Source organism: Myxocyprinus asiaticus, chromosome 5 (assembly GCF_019703515.2).
Source record: "Myxocyprinus asiaticus isolate MX2 ecotype Aquarium Trade chromosome 5, UBuf_Myxa_2, whole genome shotgun sequence".
In the NCBI taxonomy this organism is placed as follows: domain Eukaryota; kingdom Metazoa; phylum Chordata; class Actinopteri; order Cypriniformes; family Catostomidae; genus Myxocyprinus; species Myxocyprinus asiaticus.
In genome coordinates this window covers 52,097,354-52,122,210 of record NC_059348.1, presented here as the reverse complement: position 1 = coordinate 52,122,210, position 24,857 = coordinate 52,097,354, and the positions used below count along the sequence as shown (strand labels likewise).

At 40.0% G+C, this 24,857-nt stretch overlaps 2 protein-coding genes across 2 annotated transcripts in view; both read left to right on the top strand.

Moving 5' to 3' along the window:
- LOC127440675 (ralA-binding protein 1-like) overlaps positions 1–24,857 on the top strand; it is a 289,448-nt gene that overhangs the window by 56,822 nt on the left and 207,769 nt on the right. The gene's annotated exons all lie outside the window — the stretch shown is intronic.
- On the top strand, positions 17,584–22,368 carry LOC127440679 (C2 calcium-dependent domain-containing protein 4C). The gene is made up of 2 exons (XM_051697416.1): positions 17,584–17,675; positions 19,260–22,368. The coding sequence occupies exon 2, from the start codon at positions 19,291–19,293 to the stop codon at positions 20,554–20,556; it is 1,266 nt and encodes a 421-aa protein (XP_051553376.1). The 5' UTR covers positions 17,584–17,675; positions 19,260–19,290; the 3' UTR covers positions 20,557–22,368.

Genomic DNA, 24,857 nt, shown 5'->3' with positions numbered 1-24,857 from the left:
CTCTAGTTTGAGAAATAGACGGCTCACATGTCCTCAGCTGACAGCTTCATTGAATTCTACCCGCTCAACACCAGTTTCATGTACAACAGTAAAGAGAAGACTCAGGGGTGCAGGTCTTATGGGAAGAATTGCAAAGAAAAAGACACTTTTGAAACAGAAAAACAAAAAGAAAAGGTTAGAGTGGGCAAAGAAACAGACACTGGACAACAGATAATTGGAAAAGAGTGTTCTGGATCTTAACCCCATTGAGCTTTTGTGGGATCAGCTAGACTGTAAGGTGCGTGAGAAGTGCCCGACAAGACAGTCACATCTATGGCAAGTGCTACAGGAAGTGTGGGGTGAAATGTCACCTGAGTATCTGGACAAACTGACAGCTAGAATGTCAAGGATCTGCAAAGCTGTCATTGCTGCACGTGGAGGATTTTTGGATGAGAACTCTTTGAAGTAGTTTAAGAAGTTCTGAACATTTTTTTCAAATTGTTATAGTAATTTTTCACGTTATTATTGTCCTGACTATACATTGTGATCAGTTGAATGCCACTTTGGTGAATAAAAGTACCAATTTCTTTCCATAAGAGCAAAATCTGTACATTATTCCAAACATTTGCCACCAGTGTATGAAGTTAAATTTTATATTTTCACTGCAAATGTCACATCCAGTAGTGTAGTCTAGGGCATATGCAGGCATATGCTGTATGCCCATCTATCTTTCTTGGGATTTTGCATATGACCACCTGAAATAAGTGATGATACGTATGGATGCCAGAACAACGAATAGTCTTTTGACCCGGAACTTTTTCAATCTACTAATGCGATGCCGCAGCACCATTGAGTGAACTGTATGTATATATTATTATTTTTATATATTTTTTTTTGTAAAGTGTACAGAGATTCTCTATAAACACGCATGGAGCAGCAGGAGCGCAACTTATGGCACTGGCAAAACAGACAGTCTGACTAAGCTGATCCTTTTCAGATGCGATTGAATATTTGCTAACCGATAATAGTTTCAATAAGGGGTGGGACATTTCCAGAATCTGATGCACAAGCAACCCTGGAGTAACTTAATTTGCTCTGTAAATTTATTTTCCTGATAAATGTAAATATATATATATATATATATAATGTTAGTAATGTGGGGGCAATGGTGGCTAAGCAGTTAAGGCTCTGGGTTACTGACCAGAAGGTTGGGGGTTCAAGCCCCAGCACTGCCAAGATGCCACTGTTGGGCCCTTGAGCAAGGCCCTTGACCCTATCTACTCCAGGGGTGCCATATTATGGCTGACCCTGCACTCTGACCCCAGCTTAGCTGGGATATGTGAAAAAAAGAATTTCACTGTATATGTGCAAATGTATACTGTGTGATCAATAAATAAAATAAATTAATTATTAGCTACAATGCTTTACATTTTATTGCATATTATGAATTAGTTCATTTGTTAGAGTAATAATAACGTATTAACAATTTTCATAGTAGCCTAATAAAAGGAACATTAATGACACCTATTAATATAAATACATATTTAACATCAAGTTACCATAGTTCTTAGTAGTGTACTGTACACCATGCCAGTAAGAAACTTACCCTGATATACATTTTGTAAGTGGGTTGGGTCTTTTATGAATTCACAGGATGCCCACCTCTTCAGACACTACTACACCACTGGTCACATCCATAATGCTGGAATTACCCAAATGCAAACCAAGGTGTAGGTCGAATTTATGAACCTTATATGGATATGGTCACATGACTGATCCAAGAAACCATGCAATTCAGGAGCTAAATCATTCAGTACCAAGTTCCAGTATTTTCTGTATATTGTCACGATGCTGAGGCGTAACTTTGGGCGGTGACTTGTTGAAATTAGTCTGACAGACTTTTAGTTTTTAGGAATCAAGTTCATACCAAGTGTTTTATTAATTTAAGATTGTTACCCATAGAAATACTAATATTATATACTAGTAGTTAGCACTTTAATAACACAAAAACAAGTGCCTCAGAAGCAACTTTGTGCTATTTTTATACATTGTTTTAACAACAAAATCATGGATAGGTTATTACTAATGTGTGTTTATTTGAACTCTTTATAATACATAGACTCTGTAGTATTCTCCTATGAAAGTTAATTATTGGTTATGAAAAAAAAAAAAAAAAAAAATCCCTGCTTTTACAAACAAGAAATTAATAAATCATCCACTAGGGGGCAGACTATGTTCGAGTCGGTTGAAAAAAAAAGTTATTTTGCAAGCTGATGGCTGTATGGCGAAATCTTTGGCTAGTTGAATATTTTTTTCTGACATTGAATGTGTCATTTATAACAAAAACTGTTAACCTGACTTAAGACCTTATGCAGAAATGCAATTTTTTTTTTTTTTTTTTCCTCATTCTAACAAAGGACATGCATAATAAATGCAGGGCAATTAGCAATTTATGTCATATCAAAATTCTCTTTTGCATAAAGTCACAGCTGGCAAACTTGGTGCATTAAATGCCATACAAGTCGTTTTAGTAGTTTAATTTTTAGTTAACAAAAGACCTAACAGATGAATCTAAAGTCATCATTGATAAATCTTCACGTGCAATTATGCATTTAACCTAAGTATATATATATTTAACTATATCTATTTAAGGACAAAATTTAGTATGAATTCACCAGGATGCCTTAAGTGTGACCCAGTGACAATGTGGACAGTTTAGTTACGCTGTCTACAAGAGGATATACTTTAGAAAAGCAGAAATAGTTTGTGTACTGATGCTGTAATTTGTTTGAATTCTCGCAGACAGAGCAGAATATCCAGTCTAACTTGTTCATTGTGTATACATTGTAAAATCAATTGATGTATACTGTACCTGGAGACATGATTTAATGTGATGTACAGTACTAATGACTAACCGTGGCTTCTACAGAACAAAGTAACATTCTACATTTTAAACTTGTTTTTATATTTTTAAACGTAACTTTTTGGTATCAAACATCTTTTTTGTACCAAATGTCATCAATAAATTACATCTGCATTATGTTTGAATGTTCACTTAGATTTAAACATTTTAGGTAACGCTTTACAAAAAGGTTATATATGTTAACATTAATGCATTAAGTATCGTGAACTAACAGTTGATTATTTTCACAGCATTTATTAATCTTGGTCAACGTTAATTTACGAACATACTATTGTTCATTGTTGGTTAACATTAGTTCATAATGCAATAGCTAATCTTACTGTATACAACTTTTATGTTAAAATAGTATTTGCATATGTTAACAAATTCATATAAACCAACATTAACAGATGCTGTGAAAGTTTTGTTTATTGTTAGTTCATGCTAACTAATGGGAACTCGTGCAACCTTATTGTAAAGTGTAAAAATGTTTTTAATTTTATTTTTTATTTTTTTATGAGTATCACTGCAAATACGGAGAGTGCTGAAAGTATAACTGTTTTGGAAAAATAAACAATCGCAGATGCACCAATGTCCAGTGTCGAGGTCATGTCTAAAGGTTATAGTACAACAGAACTTTATAAATCTCTAAGGTGCAATTTAGTACATACTGTGTGGAGGCATTTGCAGTTTTCCAGGAGAGATATTTTTTTCCCCCTTTGAGTGCCCTGCAGGTCTGAAATTTTCTAGACTGTTAATGTATCTTTAGCAGTAGTTTTGCAAAAATATTTGATTCATTTAGCTGCATGTGGAATTTGGAAATGGTGTGACATTTGAAGGTTTAAACAGTGTTGACTTGACCATAAAGACTCTAAGGATGCTTGTTAAAAACAACATGAAGTGGCATTTGCAAAGCATTCAACTTGATGGGCTCTCTTTTCGTGAGCTAAGAGCAACGACCCTGCGCTACTTCTTATCCAATTTCCATGACAGTGCTAATTCTAAGTGCAATTGTTGTGTGGGAGTGTTTGCGGTATATGTGGGTGTATGTGCGCAAACTGTGGGTGTGTTGTATGTTTACGAAGTGGCGCAATTAGCTATTTTCCTGAGAAATAGGTTGTAACACTCTTTCAGTTCGGGTATGGAAAAGGAGGAGACGGGGAGCAGTAACACGCTTCAGGTAGGCTTTTATTTTTCTGCCTTCCACACTCTCTGTGTGTGTTCTTCACAGTGCGTTTCTTATATCAAACAGTACAGTGTAACAAAACTTTAAGTCAGCATAAACTTCTTGAAATCTTCAGCTTCACAATACTTAGGCATAAACTACTTGAAATCTCAGCTTCACAACACTAAAAACATTAGAAAACTCAAATAAGACACCCCAGTCATGGCACAATCGTGTCCTTCTCCTTCCAGTCTCTGGTGTGTTTTGGTTGCTTTTGAGGCCTCTCCCCGCTATCACTGTAACAAGAAACAGCTGTTAGAGATCATGTCAACCAGCTTGACGAGCCACACCACTCCCTCTCTCCCACAAACAGACACACGACCACATCTCCCATCACCACATAGGTCATTGCGCTCGTCTAATCTCGGTGCAAAGTATAAACTCAGTTCCTGCATTTGTAGTTTGGAAATTCCACCAGTAGATGATTTTAAAGAGTTATCGATTGCTTTTAATACTAGCCATGATTTGTGTGTCAGTAGATCTACAATAATAATAATTCTAATAATAAGTTTATTTTGTATAGCGCCTTTCCAAAGCTCAAGGATGCTGTACAGAAATGAAACATTAAACAGAGAAACATATAACAAATAAACATTACAAAACAATGAACAGTGGGAAAGAAGCAAAGCATATTTCAAACAGGTGATACATGGGCGAGCAGGTAGACAGTCCCAGATAGGCCGTTAGAGAGCATATATGACACATACAGTACATCACAGCCCGGAGCAGCGCAGGCAACAATACAGTCACAGAGCAGGGGATGCATTGCATACAGTCCATTTATACTACAAAAAACTTATGAAAGGGCTGTCTTCATTTATATATATATATAATAGGACGCATACGGTGCAATAACCGGAGAAGAACCTCAGAATTCAATTGCACTTGACCCAGCCCATTAGTGCTTTGCATGTGTTGTTTCACCAATCCAGTTATGCCTAGACTTAGCACATGCTTGCACGAAAATATCAAAACTTCATGGTACATGCCCACTGACTTTGCATGATATGTTGCATAGCGCAGCACTTAGCGCTCTTAAAATAGGGCCCAATGTATTTTTGATTGAAGCAGAAAATTCAGTGTGAATTAATGTAGAATACATGCAAACATATATTTTTTCTTTAGAATAATGTGCTCTGATGAGATATTACAGACCGGTCTTTCTAGTCCTGTTCATGGAGAAAACACGATGTTGTTTTCAACCTGGGTCCTTTTAGTATTAGTATTTTTTTCCATTCATTTTTTCCCATAGGGATTTCTTAAACTCCTTCATAAAAGAGTTTTAAGCCTTAAACCAAACCATCCAGCTCCGAGCTGAATCATAACATTACAAACTTTGATTTGAAGCAAGAAAGTGTTTGAAAATCAGTCAAAATGATAAAGGTACAAGACTGTAACTTTATCATTTACTCAGTGCCTTTAATAAGGGGAATGAACTATCCCAGAATGAACTAGGGAGTCAGTCCCCCTGCAGTTTGAGAGTGCAGGGGGACTGACATGAGTACGTCATTCACTATGGAAAAAATAAAAAAACTATTGATTTTAAGTTGTTGATTATAAGTGTAGAACTAATATATTTAAAGAATATTGCAAAATATTAAGATACAAATAGAGTACATAAGTATAAGTAGTTTGAGAGTGTAAGGAGACCGTGTCATTCACAGTGCGTAATGGGAGTGGGCGGTCGCTACCGGGCCCATTTGGCGGGCCTTGTTAGTCGTGATTCTCTGATTGGTGTATCTTTCACTGCTGGATAATGTATATTGTAGTCCTTTACCAGGAATTTAGCTATCAAATATGATTTTTAAACTGAAGTTGAAATATCGCAGACAGATGGCTTCAACACTATCATCTATTAACAACCGCTCAGAGCTTACTGTAGGTCAGTCTTTAAAGGTTAATAAGTTACTATTAAATAAATATGTGCCTATACTGGAAAAAAATTATGTGTTGGATTTACATAAAATATATACATAGTGGGGGCCTGGGTAGCTCAGCAAGTAAAGACACTGACTACCACCCCAGGAGTCACGAGTTCAAATCCAGGGCGTGCTGAGTGACTCAGCCAGGTCTCCTAAGCAACCAAATTGGCCTGGTTGCTAGGGAGGGTAGAGTCACATGGGGTAACCTCCTCATGGTCACTATAATGTGGTTCGCTCTCAGTGGGGCACGTGGTGAGTTGTGCGTGGATGCCGTGGAGAATAGCGTGAAGCCTCCACATGCACTATGTCTCCACGGTAATGCACTCAACAAGCCACGTGATAAGATGCACAGATTGACAGTCTCAGACGCAGAGGCAACTGAGATTTGTCCTCCGCCACCTGGATTGAGGCAAGTCACTATGTCACCACGAGGACCTAGAGTGCATTGGGAATTGGGCATTCCAAATTGGGGAAAATATATATATATTTATGTAGCATTTTTGCATCATGCTTTTTAAGTAAATTCAACTTATGGTCATTTTATGTCAGCACAACTAGAAAGAAGTTCAAGGAACTCACAATTATTCATTTACTTTATGTAACTCTCTAAGTTCACCTTAAAATTTTGTGTTGTACACATTAATGAAAATTAAATAAAACTTCAAATGTTATAAATATGTACATTTCTAAGTAGAAGTTATTTATTTTTATACATTATGGTTGTTGAGCCAACAAATATTTTATGGGTATAATGGAGATAATGAATGGGATTTTTACTTCAGTAACTCAGGCATGGTGCAAATCAAAAGTTCAGTCAGTTAGAAAAGTAATAGCACTTTATGTATCATTTATGTATGTAGCATAATTGTGGAAGTTACGCACATAATTTTAACATTGAGAGTTATACGTTTTGAGCTTGACTTTAATAACACCACTAATTATGCTTCTTCAGTAACAAGATTATTTGTCATTGGACATATTAGGAGACTTGTGTGCTAATTTTAATCCATGATTTGAATGATGATTTGTTTTTACATTCTGAGTTTGTAGGCAGTGATTTCCGAGGAGTTTGCCCCATATAGTCCAATAAGCTTCATAACATTGGGTCAGAGCTGTCAAGCGCAACTTGATCAAATGTTTTGAGCAAGACGCATTGTTCCAGGTCTCAAGTATTGTTTTGATTAGGACCCTTTGAAAAACCTCTCTAAAGAAGAGGAAATGGAACAATGTCAAGTGCTTGTCTTGTTCCCTATTTCTTCTGGCAGGGAAAATAAGGGCTTTTTGTTTCTTGTAGATTACTCCTTAAGCTCTGCGAACTCTCGGGCTGACCCCAGCGTATCTAACTCATCTCAGGTAAAACGCTACAATACCTAGTCACCACTATAGTGACCTTTCGATGGCCATAGGTCAAGTGGGGTGTCCGTGGCTCATGGGTGTGTGTGACAGGTTGATGTTCGGGGTATATTACGGTCTTCTCCGTGCTTCGACTTGTATTTAACTGCTCCACATGCTGCCCACGTGCTTGCCAGGAGTCGAAGAGACAAGTGGGCGATTCATGAAGAAGAGCGGAACAAAATAACTTGCAGCCAAATGTCAGAAAATCATGTAGCCCACATCACCATAGGAACCAGCTGGGAAGAGGCAACAACAGCGGCGGCAGACTGGGGAAGCAGGTTTTCTCCACGCTGTGTCTGTGTTCTCTCGAGCGCATCTGAAGATGATCGGCATTTTGATCTGTAGGGTCTAGCTTTAGGGTAGACACTTTATTTGACCGGGAGGGGGGTTTCAGAAGTTTCTGGTGGGCAGAAGGAAAATTCCCCCTCCATTGTCAATGGAATGTCATTTGCTCGCCCTCTTTTTGGTGTCTGAGCTGCTTTTAGTTTTAGTTTGACTTGTTTGATTGTGTGTGTCTGCATTTCCTGGCATAAATAAATGTTAAAATAACAGTATGCCACCCAGTAGGAAGTTTGAGGTTTACAGAGATACTAGGGCGTGTTTTTGTTTTTGTTTTTTGCCAGTAAGCTTTGGCCCTGCCTCCATCACTGTTCTTTGTTCAGCTGAGTTCAATAAATGTGACAATAAACTGCCAGAGACTGACCTACTATTAACACTGCTTGTTAAAAATCAACATTGTCACACTTTCTCATACATATTTGATGATTCCTGTAACTCTAGAAATACATGTTGCAAAGGGGGTTTTACAGCACTTCATCACACCATATGATTTTCATTACTGTCAAACATCTTAGTCCCATTTTATCAGCATTACATGGCTACTTGTTAAATTTCGTATTAATTTTTAAATTCTGTTAACTACATACAAAGCTTTAAATGGTCTAGCTCCACAGTAATTAAGTGACCTTCTACCATGCTATATTCCATCACGTTCATTACGATCGCAAAACTCTGGCCTGTTAATAGTTCCTAGAATATCAAAATCCACAAAAGGTAGATCCTTTTCCTATTTGGCTCCTAAACTATGGAATAGTCTCCCTAACACTGTTCGGGATGCAGACACCATTCCTCCATTCCTGCTTGGTATCGGACACCACTGCTACGTGTTGCTGAGTGATAAAGACAAAATGCAGCTGGTACCAGCCAGACATCACTTCAGTTTATTACAATGGACCTCAGAGGATGAACTGATGCCAGCTCCAACCATAAGACACGGGATACTTCATATGCCATTGCCTGAACCTTGGATTTAGGATAGACCTCACTGAAATTACCGGCCGGTTGAATTGCGAAGCACCTCACTGATCTCGGCCTGCATCACCTCGGTCTAATGATGGACTACACTCTTAAAATGGAATACATAGACTATCAAGAAATTGCCAACAAAAGCCTTCATCAGCCAACTAAAAAAGGACAATGCATCTATGTGAACTTCTGCAGTTAATCCAGGATGGACTTCAAAGGCATTAGTCATTAATATTACAGTTCTTACAAAATCTTTGTGTAAACACTGGCCCTTAACACTTACTTAGTTTGCTAATTTTAAATCACGACCTGCACTGCACATAAATAACTAACATTGGCATTATATTCATGCTGGTTAGCCAGAGGGGAACTGGCCCCCACAGTGAGCCTGGTTTCTCCCAAGGTTATTTTTCTCCATTAACCAACATCTTATGGAGTTTTGTGTTCCTTGCCACAGTCGCCTTCAGCTTGCTCACAGGGTTTCTTAATACAATTATTATTGAATTACTTATACACACTTCATTATCTTATTTATGACTTTATAGATATTACAGTTTCATTTTCTGTTAATGCATGATTTTCTGTAAAGCTGCTTTGAAACGATGTGTGTTGTGAAAGGCGCTATACAAATAGAAATTACTTGACTTCTCAAACATACTGTACTTCTTCTGTTGGTGCAGACAAAACACCGTGCTAAGACATTGTGACAATGTTTCGAGAAGTGCTGTTCAGTTGTGTGTGCAGCAAGAAACATACAACGTGACCAGTAGAGTCAAATTGATGAACAAATGACTCTTATGAGCCAGTTCTTTTTAACCATATGGGCAGAGAGGTCCAGACACAACTGAAGCAGTGCATAGACGATGCTGTCACGTGGCATCTGTTACTTTAGGTAGCGCTCTTCAGAATGGGCCAATCACAATCAGTTGTTACCGGTTGAGGATTTAAAAATATATATATTTTATATATACTGCTGTGGTGGATTTCACAAGTATGAATACTTGCAACTCTCAGTTTTAATTACAAATTACTCTCCAGAGTGAAAAAATTCCCCAATGAGATGTAAAACGTACACGCAGATCAATGGATGATTCAGTTTTGTGAGCTGTCAAGTGACCCTTGTGTAAAGAAAGGTTTGTGTCTCACAAAACATTTAAAAAGTTATCATTCTATAACCTAACCTTTAATAATATGAAATAGCTTGACTCTATTTTGCAAATTGTTTAGAAAATATATTTGAATTTGTCAATTTCCTGAAAATGTCTGTGTCTCCTTCATCTGGTACACACCACATGACATTTATAGTTATTTATGTGTTTATTTTTTACTCATTTTTAATACAAGCATTAGTGCAAGGCCGAACAAGTGTGCAAAAAAGCAAACCAAAATAATTAATAATTTAAATCATTTAAAAATAATGTTTGTCCCTTGATTTCATGCCATTGGTGTTATCAATGTTAAAACCTTTTTTTTTTCCATGTTTTAACTTTATATATATATATATATATATATATATATATATATATACACAAAAAGTTGTGGAAAATAATTAAGGTCAAAGTTCAGAGGCTGCTTAAATATGCATTTAGTGATTTTCCCAGCATGTTAAAAAAGTTATTTATTCACATTTTAACAAATATTTTCACACAAAATTTGGTGTTGGAACCCATTTAACCTTCATTAGTGTTAACCCTGGCTTCATTTGTGAAACAAAATTAAATAATAAAAGAAAGAGCAACAGTCAAGTTGTCCTTTATGAATAAAAATAATGTCAAAATGTTTACCCTGCATTATGGGCAAAAACTGAACTGAACAGAAAATTTCAATATTTTGTAAGTTGGAAAGTCAATACTTTTTGAGAGTGACCCATTAGCAGTTTCGGTCAGTTCCTCACATAAATCTGTCATGTGACTTTAGAAAACATGGAACATAGCTCAAGTCATATGGACTACTGTTTACGGACCCAGTTCCCTATCTGTCACTCACTCGATGTTGTGTCGATGTAGTGACACTAGGGGTCACTCTTGGGAGCCCAAGACACCTCTGGTCTTTGATAAAAGGCCAGTGAAAATTGGCGAGTGGTATTTGCATGCCACTCCCCCGGACATACTGGTATAAAAGGAGCTGGTATGCAACCACTCATTCAGACTTTCTCTTCAGAGCCAAACGGTCATGCTCATTGAGCTGAATTCTACTGTTCATACACCTCTGCTGGATCTGATGGCGCATTTCGGCGGCTTCTCCCTCCTCTGCACTGGTGCACTGCAGAGAACGCCCCTGGGCGCTTCGGCAGAAAACAAGAGAGTATATTTTCTGAAAGAGCTTTTTTCCTCTAAAAGAGTATATATTTCTCTAAAAGAGCGACACACGGAACGTCTTTTTAAAGATGCGTCTTTTTAAAGATGCCTTTCCGATTGTGTGTTATTCCTGGTTGCGGTCGTTATCTCTCAACTTCGGATGGTCATGATCGCTGTCTTTCGTGTCTGGGCACGACCCACACAGAGGCAGCGTTTGTGGATGGTTCATGTTCTCATTGCGTGAACATGACCATGGCAACGTTGCGGTCGTGGCTTGCTTTCGTAAGAAAGCAAGCCACCCCAGCGGCTCCCCGCCTCAGTCCTTCTACCTACGGGTATGAGGCCAGCGCAGCTAGCACTGGGGGCGATTTGGGAACCCCAATGGGATTGTCTCCGCCGGGTATCCCCCCACGGACCTCCCATTCCCCAGCACGCTCGTTTGCCCCAATCGGGCTTCCGGATGAGTTCGTCGGCTCGTCTCATGGCGAGTCTGGCTTCTTGTTCGGAGCCAAAGATGATGAGCTCTCGAGCGCAGCATCGGAGAGCGGGCTTGTCCAGTCAGATGCAGAAGCTTCAGCTGGACTTCCCCCCTTGGGGGACGATTGCCCAGTCACAGGCCGATGCCGAAATGACGGACATGCTTTCCCAGGCGGCCGCGAGCGTCGGGTTAGAGTGGAACCCTCCACTCTCCCCTGAACCCTCGCGGCTTGATGATTGGTTCCTGGGCTCACGGCACCGCTCAAAGCAGCCACACCCCACTCCAGTGCCATTCTTCCCGGAAGTGCACGAGGAGCTGACGAAATCGTGGGAGGCACCTTTTACTGCCTGGCCCCGATTCCGCAGTTCCCCCGCTCTCACTACCCTCGATGGCGGGGCGGTCAGGGGCTATACGGCGATTCCCCCGGTGGATAAGGCGCTCGCGGTGCACCTATGCCCGCAGAGCGCCGCCACCTGGCGCGGATGCCCTAAGCACCCGTCCAAGCCCTGTAGGCTCACGTCGTCCCTGACGGCTAAAGCCTACAGCGCTGCTGGACAAGCCGCCTCTGCCCTGCACGCCATGGCTCTCCTGCGTTGAAAGATCTGCACGAGGGTAATTCCGCCCCAGATTTGATGCAGGAACTGTGCTCGGCGACCGACCTCGCTCTCCAAGCGACGAAGGTCACGGCGCGGTCTCTCGGGCGGACGATGGTCACACTAGTGGTCCAGGAGTGCCACCTTTGGCTCAACCTGGTCAAGATGGGTGAGGCCGACAAGACACGGTTTCTTGCTGCCCCCATTTCCCAGGCTGGCCTATTCGGCGACACCGTTGTGGACTTTGCCCAGCAGTTCTTGGCAGTGAATCAGCAGACAGAGGCAATCCGGCACATCCTGCCCCGGCGCGGCTCAAGATCCCGCACCCCGTCTGCTCGCTGCCAAGGGTGTCCCCCTGCGGTGACTGCACCAGCTCCACCGCAGCCCACCCCTTTGGCCTGGCCCCATGTGGAGCCCACCGCAGGAAGCAAGACGCCATCCGTCTCACAGTCGCCGCCTAAGAACCCACGGAGGTCGTCAAAGTGCCCCTGAGACAGGCGACCCAGGGACGAAGGAACCCACTCACCTGGAGCTGGTAAGAAGACCACTCCATCCCCCGGTGGAGGGCCGGGCGGAAAATCTTTTGTTGCCTTTTTGTTTGATTTCGTTCAGCAAAAGAGCGGCTTCCTTCCTCCCTGGGTCACATACCCGGTGTTCACAGTCGTCATCACGACTACCGTCCACGGGTTTTTTCTTGCAGGATTGGCGCTCCAGCGGTGGTCTTTCCGCCCCTGAGCGCCCAGCTGTGGCACACAGCCGCCCCCGATGTGGCAGTCTCCACGGGTTACGAGGACAGGCCTCTTCCTCCCCCGTCCCAGGCTGTTCCGGGGGTGGTCACAAGGAGCCAGGTAAGTGCTTCAATGTCCCTAGACTCAGCACGGCCACGACGTGGTGTGGCACCTCGAGCTCCGCCCCGCCGCGAGGCCCCACCTGCCGGTACGTCCGACGATGCTGTCCCCTTGGTCCCCCTTGCGCGGAACTTGGACGCGTGGCTTGCGTTTTCCAATCCGTCGCGATGGCTGATCCGGACCGTCCGACTCGGCTACGCAATTCAGTTCGCCAGGCACCCGCCCAGGTTCAGCGGTATTCACTTCACCTTGGTCAAGAGCGAAAACGTTGCTACCTTGCGCGCGGAGATCACTACCCTCCTACGGAAGGGTGCGATAGAACCTGTCCCTCCAGCCGAGATGAAGAAGAGGTCTTACAGCCCCTACTTCATCGTACCGAAAAAAGGTGGTAGGTTGCGGCCAACCTTGGACCTACGAGTACTGAAGACTCCCGGGCCTTACACAGACTCCCGTTCAAGATGCTGACGCAAAAACGCATTCTGGCGAGCATCCGGCATCAAGATTGGTTCGCAGCGGTAGACCTGAAGGATGCGTACTTCCACGTCACGATCCTTCCTTGACACAGACCCTTCCTGTGGTTTGCATTCGAGGGTCAGGCGTATCAGTACAAAGTCCTCCCTTTCGGCCTGTCCCTGTCTCCTCGCATCTTCACGAAGGTCGCAGAGGCTGCCCGTGCCCCATTAAGGGAGGTGGGCATTCGCATTCTCAACTATCTCTCGAGACATGTTGTGCGCACACAGTCGTGGACTTGCGCTTTTAATAAGTGGTGTTTTAGCAAAATAAATTAATGAATGAATACAATATTTTTATTTACAATTTACAAAGATTTGTTTTAATGATATCTCGAGCATAGTCCTTGAAAACAAATAAAAATATGCTTGAAAAGTCCTTGAATTTCACTTTGAAGCATCTGTACTAACCCTGTATGATCTCTGTCATCACTATGTACAGGGCTGCAGTTGGACACCGGCTTTTGTTGATCAACAGGTCATTGATCATATCTCATATCAACACTTTATGCAGATAAAGGTACAATCTACAATTAATGTCTAAACACTATGATTCATACAGAAATATTGGTGGGACAACTGTGGACAGAACCCCTGTACTTTTGCAAGATGATCTGTGCATTTATGTGTGTCTTTATACAATATATGATATATATGACAGAATAAATATGAAAGCACACTTTTGTGATTTTGTGATTGTCTGTTGCTTAGTCCGTATTGCATCATGGAAAATTAAAGTGAATGTGTTCATTGTTCAGTACCTTCACAACCATAATGCGCCACACCTCTCCAAGCAATTAGTTAATTGCATTTTAATGTTAAGCCCAGACAGCTAGTGAGTGAGTGAGAGGGAGGCTAATAAAACTGGGTACCTAGGGATGCAGTGTTAAAATGCATTAAACAGGAGGAACTGATGCATTTCTCTCCTTTTAAAATAGTTGCACACATTCATTTATTAATTGATGCCATTTTCTCCACTCTTGTTTGTGCTGTTTTTTATGAACGGTTAAAGCTGAAGTGTGTAATTATGCAGAGAGAAAAGTAAGTACAACTATAAGTAAGGTCATTAGTGGGTTGATTTCATCTTAAAGTGTAACACTGTGACTGTTTGAGCAACCTTTCCAGCCCAACACAGCAACGCTGACTCAACCAATGGTGTGAGTTTGGGGCAGGACTAATTGTTTGTTTGATCAATGGAAGATGAGTTAATTTTCTGAAATCTGCTTAAAATAGTTTTAGATGACATTTAGCATGTTACAGCTGCTTGACATGTCAGTTATGTAGTTCTGTGCGCTTTCCACAGACCAAAAAGTCACAAAGCTGCATGTCAACAATGACTTCAAATATAGATGACTTTTGGGAAAGTTTTCTGCTTTTGAAAGCACAATAAGGGCGTGCGTTTCCTTAGCCCTCTCTCCAAGTTTCCAGGGAAACAGACGGATAGATTAGAGAACTGCAAATCAAACACATCATCCTGGAGCATGATTATTATATTCACAATGCCTCACACACTGGCTAGCTATAATATTTCATCAATTCAAAGAAGTGGATAATAGCCACAAAGGGTTTAATTGATAAGGCGTTTGGAACCCGTTGCATTGCAGATGGCTCATAGTTCTCCATACATCATGATATTCCTGACCGATTTTGCCTGAGAAAGGGTCATGAAATGGCTCACTGCGCGTTTTTAATTAGTATCATATTGGTTATGCAGAATAGCATACTATCTACGTGCACTATTTCTGCAGTATGCTGTCTGTACACTGCACACAGTATGTACATTTTCTTTCATGTTTTCTTTCTTTTCAATTTTTAATGAGGTTAAGTGTTATTGGCATGTTGCCATATTTGATTTGGGCTCTGTGAGTTGATCAGTGATTTAATTTGATTTGATTTAAGAGTGACTAATGACTAATCATACTGTTAATGTTCAACATACAAAGTGACTGTATGCCTTCAGATGACTTGGAATATGATGCACATGTCACATGAACTACTTTTATGACAATTTTGGCTCCTTTTTTAACTTCAAATTGTGTCACTATCAACTGCTATTGTATGCAAATCAGCAATAGCAACATTCTTTTATTAATTTATTTTTTTATTTTCAATTTGGAATGCCCATTTCCCACTATTTAGTAGGTCCTCGTGGTGGCACGGTTACTCACCTCAATCCGGGTTGCCTCCACTACTGAGACCGTCAATCCACGCTTCTTATCACGTGGTTCATTGTGCATGACACAGCGGAGACTCCGCATGTGGAGGCTCATGCTACTCTCCGCGATCCACGCACAACTTACAATGCGCCCCATTGAGAGTGAGAATCACTAATCGCGACCATGAGGAGGTTACCCCATGTGACTCTACCCTTCCTAGCAACCAGGCCAATTTGGTTGCTTAGGAGACTTGGCTGGAGTCACTCAGCACACCCTGGATTCAAACTCGTGACTCCAGGGGTGGTAGTCAGCGTCAATACTTGCTGAGTTACCCAGGCCCCTAATAGCAACATTATTTAAAATATATCCTTCCACAGAAGAAAGTCATATGATTTTGGAATGACATGAAGACAGAAATGTTATTTCTGTCTTCCTTTAAGACATGAAGCGGATCGGATGAAGTTACCTGGCCACCATGCTGGCCTGATAAAACAAGTGTAAATAATGGAGAATGTAGCAACTAGCAAAACTACAGTGAAGACAGCACCTTACAAATGTAAGTTTAATTCTTTAACACGTTTTTTTCCCTACACAAAAGCAATCTCTGTTTAACTGCTGAAGGAAGTGACATTTTGAACACATGCAATGTGTTGCTGCTAGCTTTAGCGCATTAGCCAACCTCAGTTCAACACTTGTGCTCCATTTGGGATGATACTACACTTTGACAATTCATACACTACAGGACTGAGTGCATAGTGCATTTTGTAAATATATAGTACATCGTTTGGGACACAGCTATAGCCAAAGTATAGGCTACTATTTCACAAACTTTTTAAAAAGAGTTGGCAGTTTACAGTGATAATCTGGTAATATTCCATTTCAAACATAGCCAATGTGTACCATTTCACATACTTTTTTAAAAAACTGTGGCATACTGCTTACTGCAGTATACTGACTAGTGTTCCATTCCGAACATAGCCAGTGTAGCCGACTATTTCACATACTTTTTGAAAGCAGTAGGTAGTATACAGTGCAGTATACAGTATGCTAGTATTGCATTCCAAACATTCTCAATGTGTACTGTTTCACATACTCATTAAACAGTAGGGAGAATGCAGTGCACTAAACTGACAGTACGATAGCATTCCAGAATACTAGCGTACTGCTTACTATGTACAGTACTACACTGTAAACTGACTACTGCTTTTTAAAAGTATGAGAATTAGTATACGCTGGCCATGTTCGGAATGGAATAGCATACTTCTTACTTAATAATTCACTGTTTACTGCATACAGCTCTTTATTCCATTCAGCATACAGACATTAATTACTATTTCACATACTGTATTAAAAACTGTAGTTTCTCAATCCTTTCCTGGAGGACCACTGACTAACACTATACATTTTGGATGTCTCATTTATCTAATCACACCTGATTCTACTTGTTAACAAATTAGTAGAGTACTACATGAACTAAATTGGCTGTGTCAAATAAGGGAGATATCCAAAATGTGTAGTGCTAGTGATCCTCCAAGAAAGGATTGAAAAACACTACAGTACAGAATGCAGCAAACAGCTGTAGGCAGTATACCTTGCAGTATGCTAGTATTGCCATCCGTCCACAGCCAATAAGTACTATTTCAAATACATGTTAAGAACTGTAGGCAGTATACCATGCAGTATGCTAGTATTGCAATCCGTACACAGCCAATAAGTACTATTTCACATACTTGTTAAGAACTAGGCAGTATACCGTGCAGAATGCTAGTATTGCCATTCCTATACAGCCAATAATACTATTTAACATATTTGTTAAGAACTGTAAGAATCGCGCGTAATTCCAGAGTGGTGTGCGCAGCCGTGCGCGCAACTCCATTGGCTGATATGCGTGCACACCGGGGTTGGTGCGCTATTAAAAGCCATGCAAAGACGCACCGCAGCAACATACAGTTCTGTCCTGGATAACTGGATACACAAACACGGACGAACAATAACATATGGATTGAAGGAAAGACGACTACTTGTGATTTGTTCCACTGAGACATCCGGACCACAAACCACTTCACGTGAGTTTCACTGACATTCAACAGGTGTTTAACGCAGGGACAGCTTATGAAAAGTTTAAACCCATATATATATCAACTATATTATATTTTTATTTGTCATTATATATGCGACAAATAGTAAACTACTGCTCATGTGAAATGTTATGGAATGATGATATGGCAATCGCATTTTTTTTTTTAAACCATAATTGCCGCCAAAATACCATAGTTTATACAGTTATTGATACTACTGTATATAAATAATATATAGCCTATGTAATGTAAATGTTTATATATCTGTATATATTCGTGTCGCTCATATAGCCTTTGTATAAAGTGGTAAAATATTGCTATTTTTACAGTTATTGTTAGACACCTAACAAAAAAAAAAAAAAAAACACACACACACACACACACACACACACACACACACACACACACACATATATATATATATATATAAGATTTGGAATGTTTTTACAATTTAAAGTAGATTCCATATACATTTATTAGCATTTTACATTAGTTAGAACTAATGACTAACCATGGTATTTGATATACAAATATTTTTAGTTCTAATCAGTTTGCACCTGCTCTTAAAGTCCATAACGTTATTTTTCATTAACAACTAATTGGGCAATGCGAATGTTTATTATAGTAATGCAAAGCTTGTGATCTGTGTAAGTCATTAATATGATTTCAGCTTGAAAGTCAGTCTTTGCAACAGTCTCGCCGTCACAGCAGATACTGCGCAATCCGTATTTCACATTATACTGCGCTGCTGCCTCCACAATTTAAACAAAGACATGAAGTACAGTTTTTTGTGCCGTGTACCCTTTTATAAAAGCTCTTTATAAGTAAATGCTAGAAAAAGCTTTATCATTGTGTGGGGAACATGTAAAAATTACCCAATAAAGAGAAGAGGCTAATAATATTACTGCATGGTGTGATATTTGAAGCATAAAATTAAATAGCTGATTTCTGTCAAAAATATTCATGCTAATCCTACACTGTAAAACAAGTTTTTTTCGGGTAATCTAAAAAGTGCATGTGGTAATACCTGAATTAATTCGTTTTATTTAAGTCAAAAGTCTTATTTAATACGACTAAATTAACCAGAATACATTAGTTTACTTCAACAGAATATTTTCGAGAGAGCTCCTCTTTCATTTTATTTTAGTTTACCTGCATCTATGGTTATGAAAACATGCATACATTTTGCTAATGGGATTTCAGAAACCTTTTTTTAAATTTATTTATTTATTTTACTTTTTTCCACATATGTAAATAAACTTTATAGACACACCTCTGCAATGAACGCCATGATTTTGAGTGTCTGTATGAGAGACGCACAGCAACAGGCTGCAGCATTATAATTATCAACACTGCCAAAGCATCACATCACCACCAGGTGACAGTCTGTGCTTAGCAGAGAAAGACAGCTGTCACTTGTATAACAACTGGCTGTAAGTGTAAGTGTTCACATGGTGTCGGAATCCATTGCATTTTCACAAGATGACAGTGCACCCCTGCTGAAGGGGGTGGATTGCCATCAGTTTGTGTTTGTATTCATAACGTCCTTCTTCTCAATTTCTGTGCACACAGGGTGCACATCCCTCCCACATCTCATCGAGAAATGTGGCTTCTGGAAAAGATCCGCGGTTCAGTGGATGGAAATGTTCTACGGCAGGGAGAGTCCGCTGTCAAACAGAGCAAAGCCCCCACCTACGGCAATGTCCTCACTCCCGACAAGATCCCAGACTTCTTTATTCCACCAAAACTGGTGTGCTGCCCCCCAGAGGCAGAGACACCAGAGATGAAGCCAAAAAACGGGCTGCATGGGTCTGCGTCTGAACAAACCATATGCTGCAAGACACCGCAGGGCAGCCCGCGCAGCCCGCGCCTCATTAACAAGCTGGCTGGAGACACAAAGAACTTGCTCAAAGCGGCAAACCGTCACATCATCCAGATTGAGAGTGCAGATGACTTGGTGGTTGGCGAAGTGGGCGACCTCAACACAAACGCTGACCCGCAAGCGCAGACAGCCATGTCGTTGCCCTATGTACCAAAAGCGCAAACCTCCTACGGTTTCGCCACGCTCATGGAGAGCCCTCACACGCGTCGTAAAGAGTCCCTCTTCCACAGCGACCCTACAAGCCCACTTACCTCACCCAACACCCAACGCAAGTCTCAGGGTAATCACTTGAATCCAAGCGACTGTAATGTCTCCCACTCCAACCCCTACCGTTACTTTAGCGGAGGTGAGAGCGACACATGTTCTTCAGCTGAGTCGTCCCCATTCAACTCCCCGCTACTGTCCCGCTCCGCATCCCTCCTTAAGATGTTCACTCACGAGACCCAAGCCAAAGTGTCCCGTGCCAAACGATCCTTTGCCCGGCACAGTTCACTCTCGACGGATGAGTGCAGCTCTGTGGAAACCAGCCCGAACATTCAACGGCACTTCCGTTGTCCTCCTTCCCCGGCACTCCGAGGACGAAAAACTGGAGGCAACATGGATCGCTTCACCCAACACACCATCAACCTCCACAAGGGTGGAACTCTGTGCCTCTGCACAGACTACGATATTGACGCCTCCCGACTTCACATACGCGTGCTGGCTGCCGAGGATCTCTACGATAAGCAGTTTGACATAAAGAGCATCAACTGTTGTGTTGCCCTGTACCTGAACCCAGGAAAGCTGCAGAAACAGCGGAGCACGATTATCAAGAATAGCCGCAACCCCGTCTTCAACGAGGATTTCTATTTTGACTCGCTTCCCATTGGACAGGTGAAAAACCTGGCCATCAAGATGAAGGTGGTCAACAAAGGCACCAGTCTGAAGAGAGACACCCTGCTTGGAGAAAGGGAAGTACCCTTAAAGGATTTGCTTTCTGGGATCTAGAGGTCCAGTTTTGTCCACCGATGCAGTCTTCATCTAACAGACCAGACAGGGAATATCCCAGCTTTGATTTCCAAGTACTCAAAGTGAATGGGACATTCTATATTTAATTTATTTTATTCCAGAACTCTCCAACTAACTGTGTGCACCTTCCTTATTTGTTTACCAGGCTTGAGTACACTTCGTTTTTCTGCGTGCCGTTACTTCTCATACACAATCTAGCATTATCGCCTTTCAAAGAATAGGCTGCGTCTGAATTTGCAAACTTCCCATATTATAGGACACCAAAAGCAGTATTTCAATTGAATAAAGTGTCTGAATTCCTCAGCCTTCATAAAACAGTAGGCGAGAATTACCTGGATGACCCACTACATCTGGCGAGATTCTAAGATGTCACTGGTGAGACGTCACATGAAAAAAATGGCGAAAACCGTAAATTGGATTGGCTCTTTTCAACTGCAAGTGCTATGTATACCAAGAAACTATTTTCTTGTGGTTAAATTGTACTTGTTTAACAAAACCAGAATAGATTATTTTCACTGTAGTTGTAACTACGTCATATATGCAGGTCACAGGACAGTGCCCTAGTTTCGGAATAAATGTATTCATACTACTCACCTGCATACATAAAGAATGTACTTTTTCAGCAGCTGAGAAGTACGTTCTCAAATTTAGTACATAGTCTGACAATATGCAAATTCGGACGTACTCAGCCCATACGGACGCGTTCGACGCATGCGCACTACAACTTCTTTGTGATTCTAGTGAAATCAACTCCAAAAACAGACTGTCCGCTTGTCTAGAATAGCTGGTCTGCTCACAGATAGTCCGTGCACACTGTGGTGATGACAAAATTTGTGCACTGTGTGCAAGACAAAGCAGCACGCGTTGAAGTGAAGTATACTTTGGCCTTAAGAGCATTTGTAAAATGTACAGTATATGTGATGGTGTGAAATCTTGTGTAAATAAATTTAGGAGTGTATAGGTATGCTCTGATTGTGTGCATGTGTTCCCATGGTTAGTGTTTTCTCTATGAGTTCAATTTTTTTATTTATTCCAGAGTCCTGCTAAGTCTCACTGTTGGAGACTATCCACACAACACTTCTTAACAGCACCAGTATGTTCTTATTGACCAAGTCTTTAAAGTCACCTAGGGTCAAACGGTAGATGTTAATGCATGCTTCATCTGCTGTTGGAGCCTTTAAACTTGCAAGAATGACATTTTATTTTAGGTGTTGCTAAAATAACAGTGTTTCTTTGCCTTGTGCCTGTATAATTCCAATCTCTAGGGTGTGAGACTGATATTTTTCTCACTCTAAACTGGACCACTTTTGAGGTTTCTTTCTTTTTGAATGTTGTATCTGTGCTGTTTTCAACAAAAAAGGAAATGCACCCTTCAGCCTTATCGAATGACACGCTGCTCACTTTGAGTGACATGGAACTTTAGTGAAGGCGTGATTTGTGATTGGACAGAATGTATGACATCATAAAAGATTATAATTATGTAAATAGAAAGCTTGTCTAAATCTGCTTTGTAGCTGCGCCTGAAAACACTCACCGGTACTCTTCCTGATATAAAAAGTACACTGTATAGAGATTGCAAGCCAAAATAAGAAACTTTTTTTTATTTTATATTTATGTTTTGTTTAATTGTCATCACTCACAAAAAAGTATAAAAAAGTACCACGGTACCATGGTAATACCATGTTCTTCAAGAACGTGGAAGTGCCATGTAAATAACCATAGTTCATGTGGTATATATCATGTTATACATAGATCAGTTGGGTATATATCAAGATAAGTATTACCATCTGATGCCATCACAGTACCATGGTATTACCGTGTTTGTGTTGTTTTTTTTTTTTTTTTGGAGATGGACCAATTTGTATAGTGCTGCTAATACCATGGTATATGAATATGGTAATATTTCAGTACTATGGTATTATCATAGGTTTTTGGGCATGTACCATGGTAAAACCATGGTATTCTTTGTAGTACACTAAAAAAAGCATATATGAATATGGAAACCATTTAGTTGCATGATATATATGAAAGTGCCTTGGGATTGCCATGGTATTTTAAATGTCCCATAATAATACCATATTTTTCTGGACATGCGCCACTGTAAAACCATGGTATTCTTTGAGATACCATGTAAACCATGGTATATAAATATGGAAATCTTACATGGCCATGATATAAATCAAAGTACCATTGTATTACCATCCAACACTTTCATTGTATGGTGCACTTCATTGCTGATTTGCATAGTGCATTGTAGGTGATGTTTTTTTACAATATAAAATTGTTCAACAAGAATTGGGACATCCCCCAGGAAATGGTTCAGTCATTAATTTCTTTTATAAACCGTTTATATTCAGAATGTGTTTAGATGATTATTCTTCTATTAAATATGTGCACATAGTTTTGGCATGGTATAGTACATTAGTGTGTATTTGTTTACCAGTGGGATCAAGTTGCATGGCAAAGTGGGCAAGCCCTCCTGTTTTAATTTATATTGTTACTGAGTCAGATGGTGAACATGTAAGACATAATCTCATCTTTTCTTCACATCTTCTGCTGTGTTGAATCAATATATTTTGTATAGTCAACTTTTATGAAATGTCAAAAGAGCACAATATATTTATTAACCGCCGTTATTTGGTAACTCTCCATTTTTTCAGAGGCCTTTGATTCGTATATAATTATTATTCCCATTCATGTATTAATTCCCATTCAATGTACAGAGAAAATAAATTGGATTTTTACCTCCGGATCCCAACGGTTGTTTAAAATTACTGATGATTACAGTCGAGTCAGGTAAATTAAGACTTTAAAATTAACCCTGCATGCGTCATAAATGTGGAGCTCTTTGTATCTCTTATCTTTGACCTAAATAGAGCATCCTGAGAGCTCTTCAATCGCATTACTGCAATCTTCAGTTCTGGAGTGGATTTTCAAGTGCACCTATTGCAAAAGGAGTGAGATTTTCTCACATTTATGGATTTAATTCAAGGCAACAGAGAAATTAATATCTGTGTTTGAATCATTTGCATATTCCTAAAGGTGAAGTGTAATTTTGTGCCACTTGTGGCATCAGATGGAATTGAAAAATAACTAGATTATTAGATTTTCTGAACAAAATGTGAGTGATGCTTGCCTGCACAAAACTTGCAGCCACAATGCTCAGGTTTCCTAAATGGATGCTAGAGCATTGCTAGGATGTTGCTAGGGTGTTCTGGGTAGTTGCTATGGTGTTGTTGCTAAGTGGTTGTTAGGGTGCTATCTGTGATTGCCATGTGGTTGAAAACAAGCCCAGGTCAGTCCATAACTGTGCTTTTTTTTTTTTACTTGTGAAATATTGTAAGGTTGTTGCATTCATGTTGCAGTCAATGTGAAAGCTATTTTACCTCTGTAATGTGACGATTTTCCAAAGGAAACAGAATTTTCAAGAAAAATGTAGGGCAATTGATATTTTATCGAACAGGAAATGACTGTGAAAAGTGGACGTTACTAGAATGGAGACAGGTGGTTGGAGGGGAGGGGTTAAAAAATAAGAGGGATTCATGACATCATCTGAAAAGGAAAGTTGTTTCAAAGCAGAGCAAGTCATTGATTTATTTGTATTTATTTTTTTTATGTAAGATCACAAAGATAGTGAAGAGTGTAACTTTATCGGTGTCAAAATACAGAAATACTTATCCCAGCTAAAAATGCACAGACAACTATAAGAAAGCCATTCGTAGGTTAGATTTCTCGAAAACTGTAAACATCGGCGTATTTAGAAAGTAATTGCAATTCCATTTGGTGACGCTAGTGGCAGAGCGATAACACTTAAGCATTAAATTGGAAAAATTGTGCACTGACAAATTTTTCACTTTAGGAATAAGAACATGTATTATGAAAGGACATAAGGTCAATTTTGATTTCACGTTGACTTTAATTGCTGTTTTAATATGACATCTTTCTTATAACAATATAAAAAAATGTGTTATCACTTTACGTTACTGTAGCATGTTTTGAATGATCTGTTTTATTGCTAAACAGTCTTTCCCTTTAAATGCAACAATTTAATTGACAAACATCTCCTTTTTAAATCAACATACACATCACATTTCTGTTGTAGCCTCGTGTTCAATTTTCATTCTTTCTTTCATTCATACTGTCACCCAAGCATTTTCTTCTTTGAGTTATCATTTTTCATCCTTCATTGAAAGCACTTCCATGTCACTCTCATCAAGAGGAAAAACATTTATTGTATATTAAAGGAAAAAACGATCTCTTCAAGCATGTGGTCAGTTATT

Coding starts and splice junctions, on each gene's coding strand:
- LOC127440679 (XM_051697416.1), top strand. CDS start 19,291: ATGTGGCTTCTGGAAAAGATCCGCGGTTCAGTGGATGGAAATGTTCTA.